The sequence below is a fragment of the Orbicella franksi genome, chromosome 1 (genome assembly GCF_964199315.1).
Source record: "Orbicella franksi chromosome 1, jaOrbFran1.1, whole genome shotgun sequence".
Taxonomy (NCBI): Eukaryota; Metazoa; Cnidaria; class Anthozoa; order Scleractinia; family Merulinidae; genus Orbicella; species Orbicella franksi.
Window position 1 is genome coordinate 22152440 of NC_138145.1, and position 17589 is coordinate 22170028.

Sequence of the window (17589 nt, forward strand, 5' to 3'; positions counted from 1 at the left end):
ATTAAGACTTGACATGTGCTTTATTTTTAGGCAGTTTCCAGAACTGGAGAAGGAGAGGTGAGCAATTAATTACTTTACAGCAAAAATAGTACACTGTATATTTCATTTCATTAATGATGCCAACAGTTTACACACAAATAAGTTCATGTTTCTACTTATATGTAAGTATACATGTACTTGTGTTTCAAATTGTGCAAGATTAATATTAATTATATATGTGGTAATTTTCTTTGTCAGTCTAAGAATTTAATTATCCTTGTATTTACATGTATGTATTATTGATTTTTGATTACTCTGTTAGGGCACACCTGAAAGAAGACTGCGTGGTCTAAGAGACCGACCATTACCAACCAGATTCGACGATGCTGGGGTATGACAGAAATTTATTTTGACTTAGCTGATGTACATACATTTACAGTAGAAATAATCCAGTAGTGTGTTGGTCAGTGTGTACTCACTCGGGTAATTAGTATATGATTATACAATGTACATCATTGTAGATAGGAGGCTATGTATCTGTAAGTTACATAGCTTTAAAATGAAGTTGATAAATCTCTATAATTACATGTACTTTTATCATTCCTGAATAGTGATCAGGGTTGCTTATTTAAGTTGCATGACAGGTTAACCAGGTGGCTATTAAAAAGAATGCAGAAGAGTCGAACTTGAGATGCACCTCTCAGAACAGATAATGTCTGTGGGCAAATATCTGAGCATATTTTCCCACCAAATGAAGGCTATTGTATTTTAAGTTGCAACAATGTTTCTTCAGTTGCTGGGTGATGTACCAGAAGAGGAAGATGCAGAAGATGCAGAACTTCAAGCCAGCATTGCAAGTGCAAACAAATGGAGGAAGATAGCTGCACTAACAAGACAGAGAGCTGCAGAGGTACATTGCATCATTAAATAATTTTTTTTATTATGGTTATACACTGGCACAGGGTGTATGGTAGGAATAATTAAGGAACAAATTATGAGTCAGTGACACAAGCTACTGAGAAAATTATTTTAGGCCCTCCTGACAGAAGTCAACTCAAACCTAAGAGGAATGTGTGAGTGTGAAGGAGGACTTACAAAAATAAAGAGGCTTGAATCATCTTGTGAGAGACATTTCTTGATAAATTCAAAGCTGCTTTAAGCTTTCAAGCTCTCAGTATCTATTTCATGCTCTCCAATATAGGAGGGTATTTGCTGTTATGTAATATATTATTAATTAGTGGAGTTCCAGCGGTCCAAAGGACCGCCAGGCAGAGCACCATAGCTATAGGAACCAAACCACATGCTTGCAACCATGCTTGCAATTCTTTTTTCATGGTCAACATTGCCTGCGGCATGGATCCTGGGCATGTGCGCCCTTTGAAGACAATGACGATAACGACAATGTCATTGCAAACACGGTGGCCATTCCCCAGCTGATAGGTTGACAGAGAAGTGGTTTACAGCACACATCTTTGATATTTGATGTCCATGTTATGGTCAATTGACACCTGTTAGAATATGGTATTCATTGACTAGTATCACGTGACCATATTGTGGCCTCAGGTTTAGATCTCACTAAGGTCATAGGAGGTTTTGAAGTTGACCGCTGACCAGGTACTGTCTTTCGATTGGATCGCAGGCTCACGCCAGGTTAATTTATTTTAATCAGGAGCTCTGCTTCTAGTCTTGTCTAAATCTACATAATTTATTTTACAAGTTATGTATTTAAATTTCCATCTTAACTAGGGTATTCCCACAGAAGAAGAAGCCTATAATTTCTTTGTTGGAAAAGAAACAAAGGATAAGGAAGACAAAAAGGAGACAGAAGACACAGAACAAGAAACTGAGGTAATTACTGTATAAGCCTATATTTAAAACTACTACTTTGAATACGAGAATTCTAGGAAGAGTTATCTACTTATGAGAGGTGGATGATATGACTGTGGTTAGAGCATGTGAGAGTTCTCATATCGTTTAGATTTCATTACCGTCAAAGCTTTGTGCAACTTCTCATTAACATGGCTCATTTAACAGGCTAGATGTGTAATTTTTATATTTTGAAATTATGCTCATGCAAGCATTTTGTGAACTTTAGGAACCAGCAGAGCAACCACTGAGAGAAAATGAACTCTTGACATTCTGGGGCAAACCTCTTTATAAACCATTAGCAAAGCAACTAGAAGATGAAGCCAATCTTTACCAGATTCCAAGTATGAGGCCTGGTAAGTCCCATTGTCAACGTTGAAGACAAATAATAGACAAATTTGTTATCCATGGGTGCATGTTAATAAAAGTTACATCTTAGAAGTTAGAAGTTTGTGTGAACCTGTTTAGCAAATGAGGATCTTTGTGGGTACTTAGTTTCTGTAAGTTATCTTCCCAGTTCTGGTTATAAAAGCTTCAAAAACCATTACGAGAATGGATTTGATGTCATAGTCCATTGTAGTTTTCTTTCCAACATTGTTACCCCATACAGTGTACATTTATGTCATTGAGTCTTTCTATCTGTGAATCTTACAATGAGAGATGTGTGGTGTCCAGAGGAAAGAGGGTAACAGCTTTAAGTCTGTTCTCATGATTACATACAATCTTGTACTTTTCAGTTCCATTAGATGAAAAAGTCCCAGAGGGTGCAGAACCTCGTTTTTGGGAAGAAGAAGGTTTCTATGTTGGAAAACCACCACACGTTTCACCAGCTAATTTGAACATCATGGAAAACAGAATTAAGGATGGAAATCAGGTGTTTATAATAACTAGATGCATACTGATACAAAATTTAAAGGGAGGTCATTTGTAACTGCCACACTGTCACTTACACGTAAGAATGCCTCTGCATGACCAACAAAACTTGAGCTCCCAAACTTCCAGAACAGTGTTTGATCCTTGAATTTAAACTTTACCTTTTTTCGCTTGTCTTCTCCTGCAGGTTCCCTTTGTCTGTCACATTTTTAAATTTTGCACATCAGTTTAAAAATATGATTGTATAGAGTCCCTTATTTTGGCCAATTTCAGGAATTCAGTTACAGTAGTTATGGAGCAGCACAAGAAACTTTTTTCATTTTCATTTTTCATTTTATTTATTTATTCCATTCTTAAATTACAAAGATAAATATAAAGTAAAGAAGTAAGAGGAGAAATGGAAAAGGGCAAAAATATAGCAAGCTAATTAGATGCCCTTGTTTAATTGACAATAATAATTAGGGTAAAAAAGTTAACTTAATTAACATAGGAGAGGAAGAGGTATGAATTAATTAATACTGAGCAGAGTATTAAAGAGGAAAAGTAGTGGATGGGTGCAGCCAGAAAATTAAGAGAACTTCCTTTGCCTGTCATCTGAAATACTTTTCAATTTTCAATATTTTCCAGAGCCAAATGCCTGGGGCAGGCTATCCCTTTGTTAACTAATTATCTACATGTATGTGTTATTACAATGTAGCTAGCGTTTCTGTCACTTTGTTTACCTCAGGGAACTCAGTGGTTTGGGGAAGACGGCCAACTGAAGAGACTATCATCTCCACTAAAAGAAAAACCAACCCGTCCCCCTGTGGTAAACTTAGAAGAACTTGATCCTTTGTTGCAAACAGAATGGGTTAAGGTATATGTACAGTTTGTATGAGATTTTGTGGACCCTCCTTATGCATTGTGGCTTGCTTATAAGGTATTTTCTTACATTCTTACTGCAGTCTCATATGGAACCATTTGATGGCAAATTTATTAATGCAACTGGTATGTAAAGTTATCTTTTGGTTCAGTTTTAGTTAATTAGAAGTCTTTCAAAATCTAAAAATAAAGTGCTAGCAAAGCTTCGAGACTGCAAAATGTTCATTCCATTTTTGGCTTACTGTACGTATACTCTAGGCAATTTGTATACAGCACTTAAAGACTTCAATTTGAAGATCTAGAATAATGCAGAAGGGTATTTTTTCCATTGGCTGATTAGAATAAAGTAACTGGAAAATACAGCTGGTACCTGGTCATGTCACCTGAAGAGGAGCAGTCATTTTTGTTGTCTACCATTTGTTGTGTCTGCCATTGCTGACCTTCCCACCTACCCATCTTTTGATTTCAGATTATTAGTACTGTGTTTCTGTAGTATAATTGTACAAATCTTGTAATTTTGGTAGCTTTTTATTATAGTATTCAACTACTGTTGTATTTTTAGTTGTTTTACTGATGTACTGTGGTATGTTGTATGTTGTATGGCCATCAGTGGTGTATGAGAAAGTACCAATCAACTTTACAAATTTTGATGTATCCTGACAACTACTTAATGTTATTTTTTTATTTTTTTATTTTTTTTGGTCGTTTTTATAGCATTTAGTTGTCCACCGATGCCCATTTAACAGTTAATTTTGTGTTCATCTTGCACAGATGAGGAGGCAGCTCAATATCAGCTAGATGTTGACTTATCCACGCTTACCTTCACCCACCATCCACTGTTCAGCAAAGAACACGTGTTGGCCTCAAGGTTACACCAACACTACAAGCAGTACACAGAGAAGAGAAGGAAGGCAATGTCTTTTCATTACTCAGACAAGGTGTTGTGAATTTCTTGTGTCTTATCTTGCATCTAATTAGTACATGTATGTAAATAAATTGTCACTGAATGTTGATTCATACCATATTGTTGTCCAATGGGCTTATCCAATGCCAGTTTTCCAATGGGCTTATGGAAGCCCATTTGATTTGATTTTGTATTCAGTTGCTATTTTTGATTTTCCAGCTCTACACAATACACCATTATACGTATGAATACTCCACCTCTGAGCCTTGTTCACTGTGGGGCAGTGTTCTTTTTATCTTTGCTACTTTCCGAATTCAGTGATGATAAAATTCAATGACCTGTTTGCACTGAAGGCTTAAAGGTCAAATTTTGTTGTGTTACATAAATATGGATTGAAAAGGCTTTACAGAATAAGACTTTAATATGTCTTTGTTGCTGGGCCTTTTAGCTGGTAGCATTAAAGATTGCCCTTCAGCAGCTTCAAGAAAATGCTGTAAAAGTGGTAAGAATACCTTGTGTTACTTTTATGTTAAATTACTTAAGGATTTGATTTTTGTTGGAAAAATTGAATTAATTTTTCAATTACATTAGAAAATGATTTTATTAAGACAGCATTATAAACTAGTGAGAAAATCTCAGATAGTGCAGAGTGTAATTTACATCTCTGATGCAGTAGTCACACAGGTCCTCACCCCTGCTGTTCTCTCCCTTGGTAGTCACCTTGGCCTTTTCCCCTTTGCATAATATGAGCGGACAAAAACTTGATAAGACATACTCTTAGCCGTGTGTATGTTTCATGTTTGTGTTTTGCCCCAAAATAACTTACAATTACCGTTTGTCAAGACGGTTTTAAATTTATTGTGGTATTTTATCTTGAGTTTCGTTCATTTTATAGCATTACTTTTCACGCCAACATTTGTAATTTGATACTTTTGTTTTCCTCGCCAATGTATGCAATAAGATACCTTTGTTTCCATGAAAATATAAGAAAGATGTGTATTTTTTTAACTTACTGCTGGAGATAAATGGAATATAAAAGTTAAATATCTGCTGAAAAGTCGAAGAGGAACGATTTTGTTTTATTCAAAACGTAAATTTTCATTTCAGGGATAAACAAGAATTAATCTAATTATCAAATAGTCACGTCGCGTCACGGAATATTGCGTTCTAATTCTGTTGCCAGCCGAGTTGGTGTAAACAATTAAACCACATCAAACTAATACACAATGCCACTGAGTAATACAACTGAGGAGCGTTTCAACGAGAAGTATTGAAGGTCGAGATCTTTACTTGACTGAAATTATATCCCACATCAGTGAGCGAGTCACCTCATCGACTGATGAAATTAATTGGAGGTTTCAGTAAGTGCCACGGAGTCTGCAGCAATAATAACGAAGTTTCTTTTGTCACAAATTTACTAGTTTTACATATAACTAACGTGGGAAAGTTTCAGCTGAATATGATCTTTGGGTTCTCTTTCATAGAAGAGGAAATAAACAAGCTGCCAAGGAGAAGCAGTGTGTTCCAATTCTCTATTTCAACCCTGGCAAACACACAATAGTTATAAAACAGCAGAGGACATTTCCTGAATAGAGTTAGGGAAGATTCCAGAAGATACACAGTCACAGTAACATTCTTTGGACTAAAAAAGGAGAACTGACGTTACCTGAATTATAACTGCTATCCCCAGCCAAAACAAGAGTGTGATACCACTCATTACAAAAAATAAAAAAAACCGTGCATCTGAACTCGAGAACGGAGTTTATCACACTAGCAATGCTAGAACGCATGCATCTTATATGCTATGAAATGTATCTTTCACCTAACATATAGTCGACTTTGACGCTAACTAATCTGCGCATGCGTTTGGAGCAAATTGCTTCTGTTCTTGAGAGAATGGCACCACAAGAATAGCATGAGATTTGCACAACCATATATATATATTTGCCATGTTATCACGTTTTGTGTAGTGCACTCAGGTACCTACTGCACCCGGCCCCCCTTCCCGCAAGGCTAATTGATTAATTGAAATTGATTAATTAAACAAACATTAAAGTTTACACCTTATGGCATTAGTACGTCAGTGTCTTAGCGAACAGCAGCCCCCTAAACCATCCCAATAGTGCACTCTGCACTAAAAAGAGTTCACATTATCAAGCTTCATGATGATTGTTCAATTATTGGGGAAACTTAATGTCCAAATTAGTCAAGCGAAAAAACATTGTGTATAATAATATTTTAGCAATACACCTAACCTGAGTGTCAGGCTTTTTTTTTTTCTTTTTCTAAAGGCAGAAAGAGAAGCAAAAAGAAAAGCCTTCCTCCCTCCCTTGCCCTCTCCCCTTAGAAAAGGCCTGATACTTCAGTTACAATACACCATATACATGTAAGATGCCAACTGTATTGTGGACTCACTCCAGATAGCTTAGTGCTGGTAGCTTTAAGCAGTAACAATGTCCTTGAATCACACAGGGAAAAGGAAAAACTAGAGCAATTTCAGTGGCAGATACAAATAAGAGAATTAAGGAATACAAGGATCAAATCAGGTTGGACAATTTTTTCACATTCCAGCATAATGTACGGTGAGGGTACTTGATTCCAAAGCATGTGTGCTATTAATAACTTTCTTTAAATACTGCAAATTCTACAAAATAATGTGTGCTTTTTGGGAAGTGCAATCGTGCAATTTTGTGTGATACAGATGAATTTTCAAACTTGTGATAAGCTTCTTACCGTCACTTTGTTTCATTTAGAAATACAAAAATAACAAAACAAGCCAGTAAAGTTTCGTTGCTGCAATATACATATACATGTATAACAAAATTTCTGGTTGTTTTGAAATTCTTCTTGTCTTCGATTTAGTTACAGTACCACTGACAGAATCATTGTCATAAAGCTCTGGATCTTTAACTTCCATATCAAAGGGACATGATTAAGTAAAAGTTATTTATAAAGGATCAAACTTTGATCCTCATTATTTCTTGTAGAAAAGACTACAGTTTGCAATAATCGTGTGTTACAAAAATCTGTTTAGTGGCTCTACATCTCAACACTTGGTTGTGTCTCATGCAAAAAAAGGACATTATAATCAAGTACAAACCAGTCAGAGATCCTTCACGTTTCATGACTGTAGTGTTATGACATCAGTTATTGCCTGATTGGCTAGTAACTGAGTCGTGTACAAATGAGGAATGGAAAAGTAATGAGCCCTCTTTAAATAAAGTCTTTACTTACCTACCTACTTACTTACTTACTTACTTACTTACTTACTAACTAACTAACTAACTAACTAACTAACTAACTAACTAACTAACTAACTAACTTACTTACTTACTTACTTACTTACTTACTTACTTACTTACTTACTTACTTACTTACTTACTTACTTACGTACTTACTTACTTACTGAGAGACCTCTGTTTTCTTGGGCTAATTATGATATTCCTCAATACTGTTCTACAGACAAACAAGAAAACTACGAGATGCAGAAGATTACAGTGACAGAGCCTTACTCAAGAACATGTTGAAGTAAGGTTTACATCTACTTTGCAATTAGTGATCTATTCCAGTTAATAATAGCTCTTATTAGATCTAGTTTTCTTGGATAATATATACGTGTACTTTTCCAAACCTTTTTCCAGGTGTTGGCGTGAAGTCAAGACCCTTAGAGAATCTCAGGGATATATGAACACCCAGTTGAAACTGACCGTTAGAAGGTATTAGTACTGTTAATTTTTCATACCATCCACATTAATTTTCTTCAAGATGTACCTGTAGGGAAAAAAGTCTCAAGATATTTTACATGTGTATTAGTAAGATGTGTTGTAGCTAGAAATACACTTTGCCTTATTTGGCCATCATACTGTAAACGTGCGTGTATAAGCTGCATCCGTAGATAATTAAGCCGCACCCCCAATTTGGAAGCACAGATTTTGGTATCTTTTTTGTTGCATCCCTACGCAAGTTACCATAGGACACCTAACTATAAAATGCAATGAGATACGTGTAAATAACTAATATACACTGTATAATTAAGTTAACAATCTTAAGTGCATTACTTAATTGGGGCTCATTGCTGGGGATCTGGTATTTGCCAGCTGTGGGGGTGGTATCTTCTTTCAGGGGCAAGGCTGGCCACAGTAGATGCTAATAGATGTTAGCAGCACCCTCCTTTCACTTAGGGAGGGAGGCAGTTAATACAATGTCATACGTTTACAAAGACTATTAATCAAAGTATCATATTTTACCTGAGTCTTACGGTTGTTAGACTCCAGATCAAGTTACCAAGTTATCAAGTTATTAGTATTTAGCATGGATTGTTTATTAGTATTAATTTATATATATATATATATATATATATATATATATATATATATATATATATATATATATATATATATATAACTTTAAATATTAGTATTACCTGATGATTTTTAACCGTGTATAAAGAAATGTTAAATAAAATAAATAAATAAAAAATAAACCTGGTTTGAGTGCTAACTTGGGTGACTGTGTTGTGTTCTTGGGTACCAAACTCCCTCAGTACCTGCTTCCACTCTGTATGTCACAGTATGACAGTCCTTGCCCTTCTGAAAAGCTGCAGTGCTCCGACTTTTTTAAAAATATATTTTGTACAATTACCTGAGTTGTTTCTACCTACATTCTAGAGGCGTTTATTAATCTTTGATTTTTGTTTCATGTTGCAGAGAAGAAACAAACAAAGAAGAGGATGAAGCACTGTTTGAGGAGGAGCTGGCTGAGGAACTACTAGAGAGAAGGTAAGAGAGGTGTAATTATGTTTCTGAAAAACATACATTAGTTACCGTCTGATCTTGGCCAAATACCACACTGACTTCACTACCCGGCTCTGAAAACTAATATTTATGTGTACATAAAGGTAACATCACATTAACGAATATTTAGACATAATTTTGTAAATAATATTGCAGTATAATATTGATTAAGTGGGTATTGCAATGTATTGAGGTTAAATGTGATTATTTTTTTTGCAAGCAAAGTAGTTGCGTTATGAGGTTTTACCAGACTGCAGGTAGTCAGCGAGATGATAAGCGAGATGATAAGAAACCGGCCAAACCGGCCAAGAGAATGTTGTACATACCTACAAAAGTACATGACTGTATAAAGAACTTCAATTAATAGGCAGTGGAAAAATTAACGTTTAAACTGTTATTTTTCAGGGAGGAATATGATGTAGAATACCAAGACAAACTAGCTGAGTACGAAGAGGAATTAAAAGAATGGAAAAAGGAGGCCAAGAGAAGGGTAAATAGTACAGTATTACAGACTAACGTCGCTTTTGCTTATAAGCTTAATCGTTTCACTGTTTTCTAATATTTCAGTTTTGTTTTTTTTTTTAAGCAGAAAAGAGCACGCCAAGAAGGACAAGAATCAAGTCTCATTTCTGGGGAAGATGGAACAGATGGACGTACGTGAAATGACTGATAGTACTTTAGTTCTAATTGTTGTTGATTTGATGGTAATAATTAAAAAGTTAATAATTTTTGTAGCATTATTTATTTACATATGGTGATCAATAGCGCTTTACAATTCGGTTAAGACTAAATAAAAAAATATATAAAGTTTTTAACAGGAAATAAAAAAGAAGATACATTAAAATGCCGACCTAAACGAAAACGTTTACGTTTGCTTTCAAGCTTTCAAAAACACTACGTGGCGTGGCAACACGCAGGTCAGCCGGCAGGCTGTTCCATAGGGCCGTTTGTAGCCAAAGTAAAGGACCTGCTGCCAAGTGCTAGCGCATCATCTGCCGTAGAACTTCGAGTAGTAGGCTATTATATTAGTATGAACTCTTTTGCTTAACTTGAATGGTCTTTCTGCAACCAGATTTGACCATTCTTCATGATTCACTGGTAAATGCTACTAACAATTTAAAATTGACTAAGAATGGATATAAGATAGAGTGGAACCCTGTTGATTGTGTAAAACCCAATCACCAGTATACAGGAATTATGAATGACAAATTATGCATGTATCTTTTAAACATGCAGAAAATCTGCCCTTTGAAATGTTCTTGACCGCATTGATGAATTAAATTGTTCCGCTGTTGTATTTCTCAGTTCCTCCTCGGCCCACACGTCCACCAAAGTTTGATGAAGTAGCAGAGTATGAGAAATTGAAGGAAAATGCTGCACTGAAGAGACGTGCTCCAGGTGATTCATCATAAAAGTGATCTGTATAATGTATTATACTTTCACGTAAATCGTATTGGGTTTGCTCTGCTTTAACCATTGATACACTTGCTTTTGCAGGAGAACCTATTCTTGTTCCAGAACTTCAGATGAATGCCAATGTTACCCCTATAGATCAGGTCACGAGGTAGTTTTGGAACAATTCTTGTTTACCAGCTTTTTTGTTTGTGTTATGATACGTGTGGTAGGCTAGATGGGAGATGTCTTAGTAGCTCTATGAATCTTAACTATAGTAAGCATTGGCACGGCTGAGTTACATACTTAGTTCTTTTATTGTATCATTCCATACCCCAATCACTTTTCACATAATATTCTTACTCTGGTTTTGATGTTATTTGTGACTGGTGCCTTTCAGGCCCGAAAAACTGAGGCGCACAGAGATGCAGAATTGGTCAGCATTCATTAAAGTTTTGTTTAATGGCAAAGAAGTATCCAGAACAGTCGTCAAGTGAGTTTTCTTTACATTCTAAGAGATACTCTCTCTCTCTCTCTCTCTCTCTTCTTACATTATCTTTATATATTTGCCAGTAACCACCTGATGTGAATGAAGAAACAATTTTTAAGGGGATGTCAGTTTGCTTTCACCGACAAGGCATTTCTCCAAGCAATAATGTGTGACAATTACTAAGGAGAATTAAAATACTTTGAACTGACCTGGCGCTTCAAGCAGATCATTGCAATCAAGGATTCCACAGTATATGCCGCCCAGCGGCACTTCATTTTTTAAAGTTATCATTTTAACACACTTCTTTTTTATGATGTAATCTTGTTTAGGAGACTAGCCGCTGACTTTACGATTCACTTTGGTGAGATACACAACATTCAGATTGTCCAGTGGCCAGAGAACATCAAACTCCAGGTTAGAATGCCTTACCTAACGGTGTGATTCACAAATCATCATCTTGTTCGTTTTAACCTGAGGTTAACGTTTTTACAACGTACTTCGAATGACGGTTTTGGGCTAAGTGTTTATGGTACTTTTTAGTATAATTGTTTGGCTTGTTCTTTACTATTCTATTGAAATCTTTGTCAGTTGTTAATTTTAATGTGTTTTTTGTCAGTTACTGGGTTTGACTTAGGCCCGATTTCCGCCGCATTCTCGAGTCCGGTCTACGTTCCTCCCCGAGAGTTCAGGGGAGGAGCGCGGGCTCTTTTCCCGAACAGCGGCTAGTAATCGAACCTAGGTTTGACTTACCGACTTACCATACAAGTTAACTTTGTTGGATGACAGTAATCTGAAGAACCTTTAAATGTGCAGTTGTGTTTGACAAAAAAAGTTCTTTAAAACCCTCATCGTAGATTTAAGGTGGTATTTTATTGTGGTACTTGTTTTATGCTGACTTCAATCACCATTGCACGACTTCCTGGTAATACCAATACCAGTTCTGTAGCCAGTCTTCTTGGGCTACCACTGTCTTTTCTCATTACTATCAGTTACTGATGTCTGTATCTTACTACGAAAAAATACATTGAAAACCGTCATCGGACCAGATAACAGTGATTTAAAGCAACAGAGGACTTTTTTCGCGTTTACATAGCCTCATCTAGACACTAGGGGGGTAATGGGAGAACTCTAGACAGTTATGAAAACCTGAGATGCAGTCGAAGGTTTGCGTAGCTTCTGAGAACTCTTCCAACTCCCTGAGTGTTTAGATGAGACTGTGTAAACACGGGAAAAAGTCCTCAAAACCCAGAAACACAACCTTGTTTACCTACTCTCATCTAATTGTTGTCTCTGGCTGGTTGCTCCCGTTGTTTTGTTCTACCAGGATCTAGCCATGACTGAATCAAACTTTTGTTTCCGTCTTCCAGCTGATGGAATCCGGCATGCAAAACAGACTTGTTGCAGAGTTGTTTCTTCCCATTCCTGAGCCAAGTCACATGTCAGGGAGGGTGGAGCTTGAGTGCTTTGAGTTCAGCAGTGATCAGCAGGTGTTCTATAAACACGAAGGTGTAGGCAGTGGTGAGTTTCTTCTTACAAAATCCAAACATACATTTTTACTGCAATCTCTTTGCTCTAAGCGAGTGTGTGAATTTTCGCAGGCGCAAAGGTGCGTTGTTGGGTGTCTTGCGTAAGACGTGCTCAACTTCTTCAAACTGAATTTTCAAATGAATCTTCGTTATATTCTTGTGTGATTTAGTATTTGATACAAACAAGGGGCGGTTATTCCTATACTGTGAAGTCGAACCTACCATTAAGGACAGCTCCATAATACAAGCACCCATATTACGTACAGTTCACCTCGTCCCTATGGGTACATGCACGTCACATCAATAAAGGTGACTAACGTTGACTGACTCTGTTTTGTTGACAGGCCAGCCACTGGACTTTGCTTCGAACAATGCAGCTGAGCCCCAGCCCCCCATCTATCTTCTGACTTCTGGCACTATCCTGGCCAGTGTCAGCTGGGCAGTAGGTAATGATGGTAAGGCTATGGCACCGCCATTACTGACTGGCAACCCAGCTTCAAACATCAGGTGAGCCAAACGCTGGAGTGAATAAATCCCAAAACTATAAACAACATAGCCATTATACTAATCTAACTTTAATCCTAGATTACTTTGATCCACTTTTGTGGACTAAGGCAACGTCCACGCTACGTCGAAGAAATTTGAATACGTAGCTTTATTTCTACGGTTAGGCCTAACGTCCACACTAATCCGTCAAGAAAACGCTCCTCAAACCGGAGGAATTTGAAAACGCCGGCTTTTCGTTTTCGCGTGGACGGAAACATTTTGGAAACGGAGCTTTTCAAAAACGATGACGTCACGATGATCATGTAATTTCCCTGACCGAGTTTTCCTCAAACACAAATCCAAAATGGCCGGTGATTGTTGAGTTTTTGAATTCCTCCAGTGTAGTGTGGCCGGAAAACACTCGATGCCTTTTCAGAGTGAAACCTCCGTTTTTAAATTCCTCCGGCGTGATGTGGACGGGGCTTAAGAAATGCATGCTTATTACATGTGGTCCTGTACTTTTATTTATCTTTAGTGCGGTGAAGCGTTACGATGCTCTGGCAGCTCTCGGGGCAGCGGGAATGGTGGACATACAAAATCTAATAAAATGGATAGGTAAGTTGGACTTGATCAAGAAAAGCTGACTGTCCACGAGTCTGAAATGAACATCAAAACTTATCTTCATGTTTGTGTGCATCTTAAAGAGCTCGGTACATTGATTCACTCCATTCTGACTGACTCAGTCAGAAGGAATGCATAAAGAAAGAAAAGACAACAGTGTTCTAGCCGAAATTTTTTATTTGAGTAGCATCCTTTTATCTAGTGAGATGTTTGTTGACATTTAAGTCAGCACTTTTACGTGCTTGAAAGCACCTACGGACAAATATTGTTTCATTATCTCTCTTAATGTTTTCTTTAGATCAATCTCACCTGGATCCCAATGACCCTGCTAATGCTGACATCATGAACATCATCAAGGTATGTACTCTGTTGTTTGTTTACTTTTCCTTGTTTATATATCGCATCACTTTATGTCAAGCAGGCAGGTGGCATGAGTAAAGAAAATCATTAACCACTGCTTACTGTCTTAACTATGCCTAAAATTGTAAAAGATTTTTTTGTGGCAATCAGGAACAGAGTAGCTCTATTAATATTATTTTTATAATTTCGTCTCTACGTGTCCTCAGTTAATAGAGGGTCTTTTAAGAGTCTTGGCGCTCGGCTAGATGAGCTCAACACCTAGCTCTAATAAAGTTGTTGTTGTTGTTGTTGTTGTTGTTGTTGTTGTTGTTGTTGTTGTTGTTGTTGTTCATAGTTGGACCCTGGGCTTCTAAGACCGTTAATTTACCCAGATGGAAGAGACAATTACAATATAGTCGTCAGGTTCAGCCCACATTACGTTCTTTATTTTTTCTCTCCAGCTGAGTCACAGTATACAAGATGGACCAAACGCACCACAGTACTTTCGTCTAAATCAGCTGGAGGAAGAATGTGAATTTGTCAGTCAGAAGGAATTCGCAAAATCAAAGAGATTCAAGCTTATACAACTCAGAGACAAAGGGGTAAGAAGAAAGAGCGAGCCTGTAGAGAGAGTGATAGACGTGTCTTGGAAAGAAAAAAAAAATTGTTATTGTACGATGCATACAGTTTGCATGCAGATCAGAGCATGGTTGGAAGGTGTTTGTGGACCCGTTCCTACAAACAAATGCTTGCTTTGTTTATACTTGTTTATGACCTCCGCATACGTTCATGATGTTGGACTCAGAAATTCTCAATTTTGACAGGTGCCCGAGTTCAAGAATTTTAAAATGATCCCTTCAAGAGACAGGGATATACCAGATAACATATTTGACGTAAGTTATTCACCTGGAAAACTTTGTTATCGCATAACTCATTTATTAATTTGGTATATAAAGAATAGAGCGCTGTAATGAAGTTTTGAAGTAATCGCGTGTAACTTTTATTTTGCTTATTCTTAGTGGATAGTGCTTTACTGATTTATTGATTTGCGCAATGCGTTGTAATCAGCCACATTATGAAGGTGTTGTCTTAACCAATGCGTCTCATGAGGGTTTTCTGATCGATTATGTTGTTCTTTGGGTGTCTGTAGTAACTACTTCTATGGTCCCAATTGTATTTACAGCAGTTTGCGACTGAAAGTACTGTAAACGCGTTTCCTTAGATATTGTGGTTGTAAAGCTCTGTGATTAGATCAGAAGTACTCGTTTAAGTTGGGTTGACCTGTGACCAACGAGATCAGCGAGATCTCGCCCAGTCAGACGCCGAACCAGTCAATAGCAAGGGTAACTTGGGTTACTCGACTTTCTCGGGAAATGTCACCAGTTGTAACGTTGTACTTTGAATTTTGATTGGTTCATTGGGTTTCTTTAGCGTGCTGGGATTGGATGGGTGCTTTTCCTTTAGTTTTGGCTTTTCAATTTACTACGATTATCAGTTGAGTAAGGCACGAGGGAAGTTTGGTTACGAAGTTTTGGCCTTAAAATTATTGTGTTGTCACGGGCAACTTACCTCGTTTCCGTTGGTAACAATATCAACAGCCGTTGGTCGCCTGTCGCGTCGCCTACAATTTCGCGCGCTTTGCTGCCAATGACGTCAAAGGCCGACAAGTTGTCAATGGATACGGAGCCAGTTGCTCGTGACAACAACACAATTTTTACGTTAAAACTTGGTGACCAAACTCTCGTCCCGCCTCACTCAACTGTTTTTCGATGTAACATTGTTTCACACTATCCATGGCATGGCATGTTTTAAATCCCTAATATGGTGTCACGTTACAGGCCTACGAGAAAAGACAGCGTGGGGAACAAGAGGAAGAAGAAGCGGAGGACGAAATATTCTCTCACAAGGCAGTTGTAACGAAGTTTTTGAACAAGGTATGTTTGTGTCCTTTTTGGTATTTTAGAAGGTTTTTCTTTAGTTCACACTTGAAGTGATACTTAGGGTGTTCATTCAAAATAACATAGTGATTAAAACAAGGCAAAAGGCTTTCTGTTGTTCTTGTTTCTTTTTGTAGTGCTTTATCGTATACCGCCCTCAGATAGTCTCAATGTTTAAACTGCCTGCAAGAGGCTCCCTTCCTCATGAATTTGCCTCACGAATTTCGCGAAAATGTAAAAAAAGCCAGACATACCAAGAGACCGTATTCACGGCTATTTGATATGCTTTTCTTAGCCTGACGTCTAGTTCTCGCGACTCTGTCGCTATCCCCCCCCCCCCACCCCCCACCCCCTGCCCCCATGTAGATGTAGATCTCGTGCCTGCGTTCTCAAACGTGACCTCTGTTTTTGATTCTGTTTTTGGTAGCCTTGCGTCCCCTGCGGGAGTGGGGTGTGTCGCTACTTTTGCGCCTTTACAGTATATAGTGTTTTAAAACTGAAAAGAACGGCTGTAATGTATGATGACTAGTTACAGGATTATTCAACATTGGTCAAATCTGAGTTTGTAACAAACGCTTATACATACTGTAACAAGCATCATTCCATCGAAGACGATTTTTGGGATTGAGCATTCTCTTTTTATCAGTAATCAGTATTCCCTTTGTTTGATCTTTAGGACAAATTATTGTGTTGAAACGGTTGAAAGTTATCAATTTCATTACGTATATTGTTAAATGATATTCGTGGCCCTGCGTTAATTATATGACGAACTGTTTCCTTGCTCTACTTTGACAAGATTCGTGATGACGTCACTCAACGTTCACTGATTGCCAAACGACAATTGGAGCTAAAGGACATGATCATTGAAGATGAAGTGCCAGATATTGGGTAGGCTATATGTCCGTGAATGGAAACTGTTAATTAGAGAAACACAGAGTGGTGAATGGGGACACAGTTATTGTTGTACCCTTCGTAGATTCTTTATGTTTTGCGTCGTGTTGAATTTGAGTCTCGGCCTTACGCACATTGTATACACTTTTAAATTATTTTCAGTGATATTGGAGTTCGTTTGGGTGAATTCTTCGCTCCCAGACGGCCGCTTCGTCCGGTCAGGAAAGAAAGAAAAGTAGTGGGAGCTCAGGTAAGGGAATTCATTTTTTAAAATACATCAGTTTATTTTGTTTCACTTGGACGTTTTTTAGTCTGACTCCTGAAATTCAACTTACCCATTTGGTAATGCTGTTTCATTTGTAGTCTTCTTGTCAGTTAACTACGTTGAATGATAATCGGTAACCAGCTTTTTGGACAAGTGCCTTCAGTCTTGAAATCCAGGTTTTTGTTGAAAAAGAACGAAAAAAAAATGATTATTACATAAGAAAAAAAGCTGCTGTGCTGCACCGGCAAACGAGCAAACCGCTATTAAGTAAAACATTCGAATTTTTTTGCTTGCTTAGCGAGAGATTTGTATCTTACTCGCCTGTTACAGTCGTTTCTGTTCTCTTGTTTTCTGTGCAATAGGATG

General features: G+C 37.5%; 1 protein-coding gene across 2 annotated transcripts in view; it reads left to right on the forward strand.

The window, feature by feature from the left end:
• The window catches only part of LOC145497393 (coiled-coil and C2 domain-containing protein 2A-like), a 36829-nt gene that overhangs the window by 6188 nt on the left and 13052 nt on the right, over positions 1–17589 (forward strand). Inside the window, exons 8-36 of one of the 2 annotated variants that reach the window (XM_081477208.1) lie at positions 31–57; positions 302–370; positions 773–889; positions 1726–1827; positions 2075–2201; positions 2583–2719; positions 3446–3574; positions 3663–3705; positions 4351–4517; positions 4932–4985; positions 6956–7029; positions 7946–8011; positions 8125–8199; positions 9190–9261; positions 9682–9766; positions 9863–9929; positions 10582–10674; positions 10774–10840; positions 11069–11161; positions 11488–11572; positions 12526–12676; positions 13029–13191; positions 13706–13785; positions 14090–14148; positions 14592–14732; positions 14955–15023; positions 15969–16064; positions 16864–16955; positions 17121–17208. In XM_081477208.1, the coding sequence (XP_081333334.1) occupies positions 31–57; positions 302–370; positions 773–889; positions 1726–1827; positions 2075–2201; positions 2583–2719; positions 3446–3574; positions 3663–3705; positions 4351–4517; positions 4932–4985; positions 6956–7029; positions 7946–8011; positions 8125–8199; positions 9190–9261; positions 9682–9766; positions 9863–9929; positions 10582–10674; positions 10774–10840; positions 11069–11161; positions 11488–11572; positions 12526–12676; positions 13029–13191; positions 13706–13785; positions 14090–14148; positions 14592–14732; positions 14955–15023; positions 15969–16064; positions 16864–16955; positions 17121–17208 (2688 nt within the window). The remainder of the gene's footprint in view (positions 1–30; positions 58–301; positions 371–772; positions 890–1725; positions 1828–2074; positions 2202–2582; positions 2720–3445; positions 3575–3662; positions 3706–4350; positions 4518–4931; positions 4986–6955; positions 7030–7945; positions 8012–8124; positions 8200–9189; positions 9262–9681; positions 9767–9862; positions 9930–10581; positions 10675–10773; positions 10841–11068; positions 11162–11487; positions 11573–12525; positions 12677–13028; positions 13192–13705; positions 13786–14089; positions 14149–14591; positions 14733–14954; positions 15024–15968; positions 16065–16863; positions 16956–17120; positions 17209–17589) is intronic. The other variant, XM_081477212.1, reaches the window with a different exon arrangement.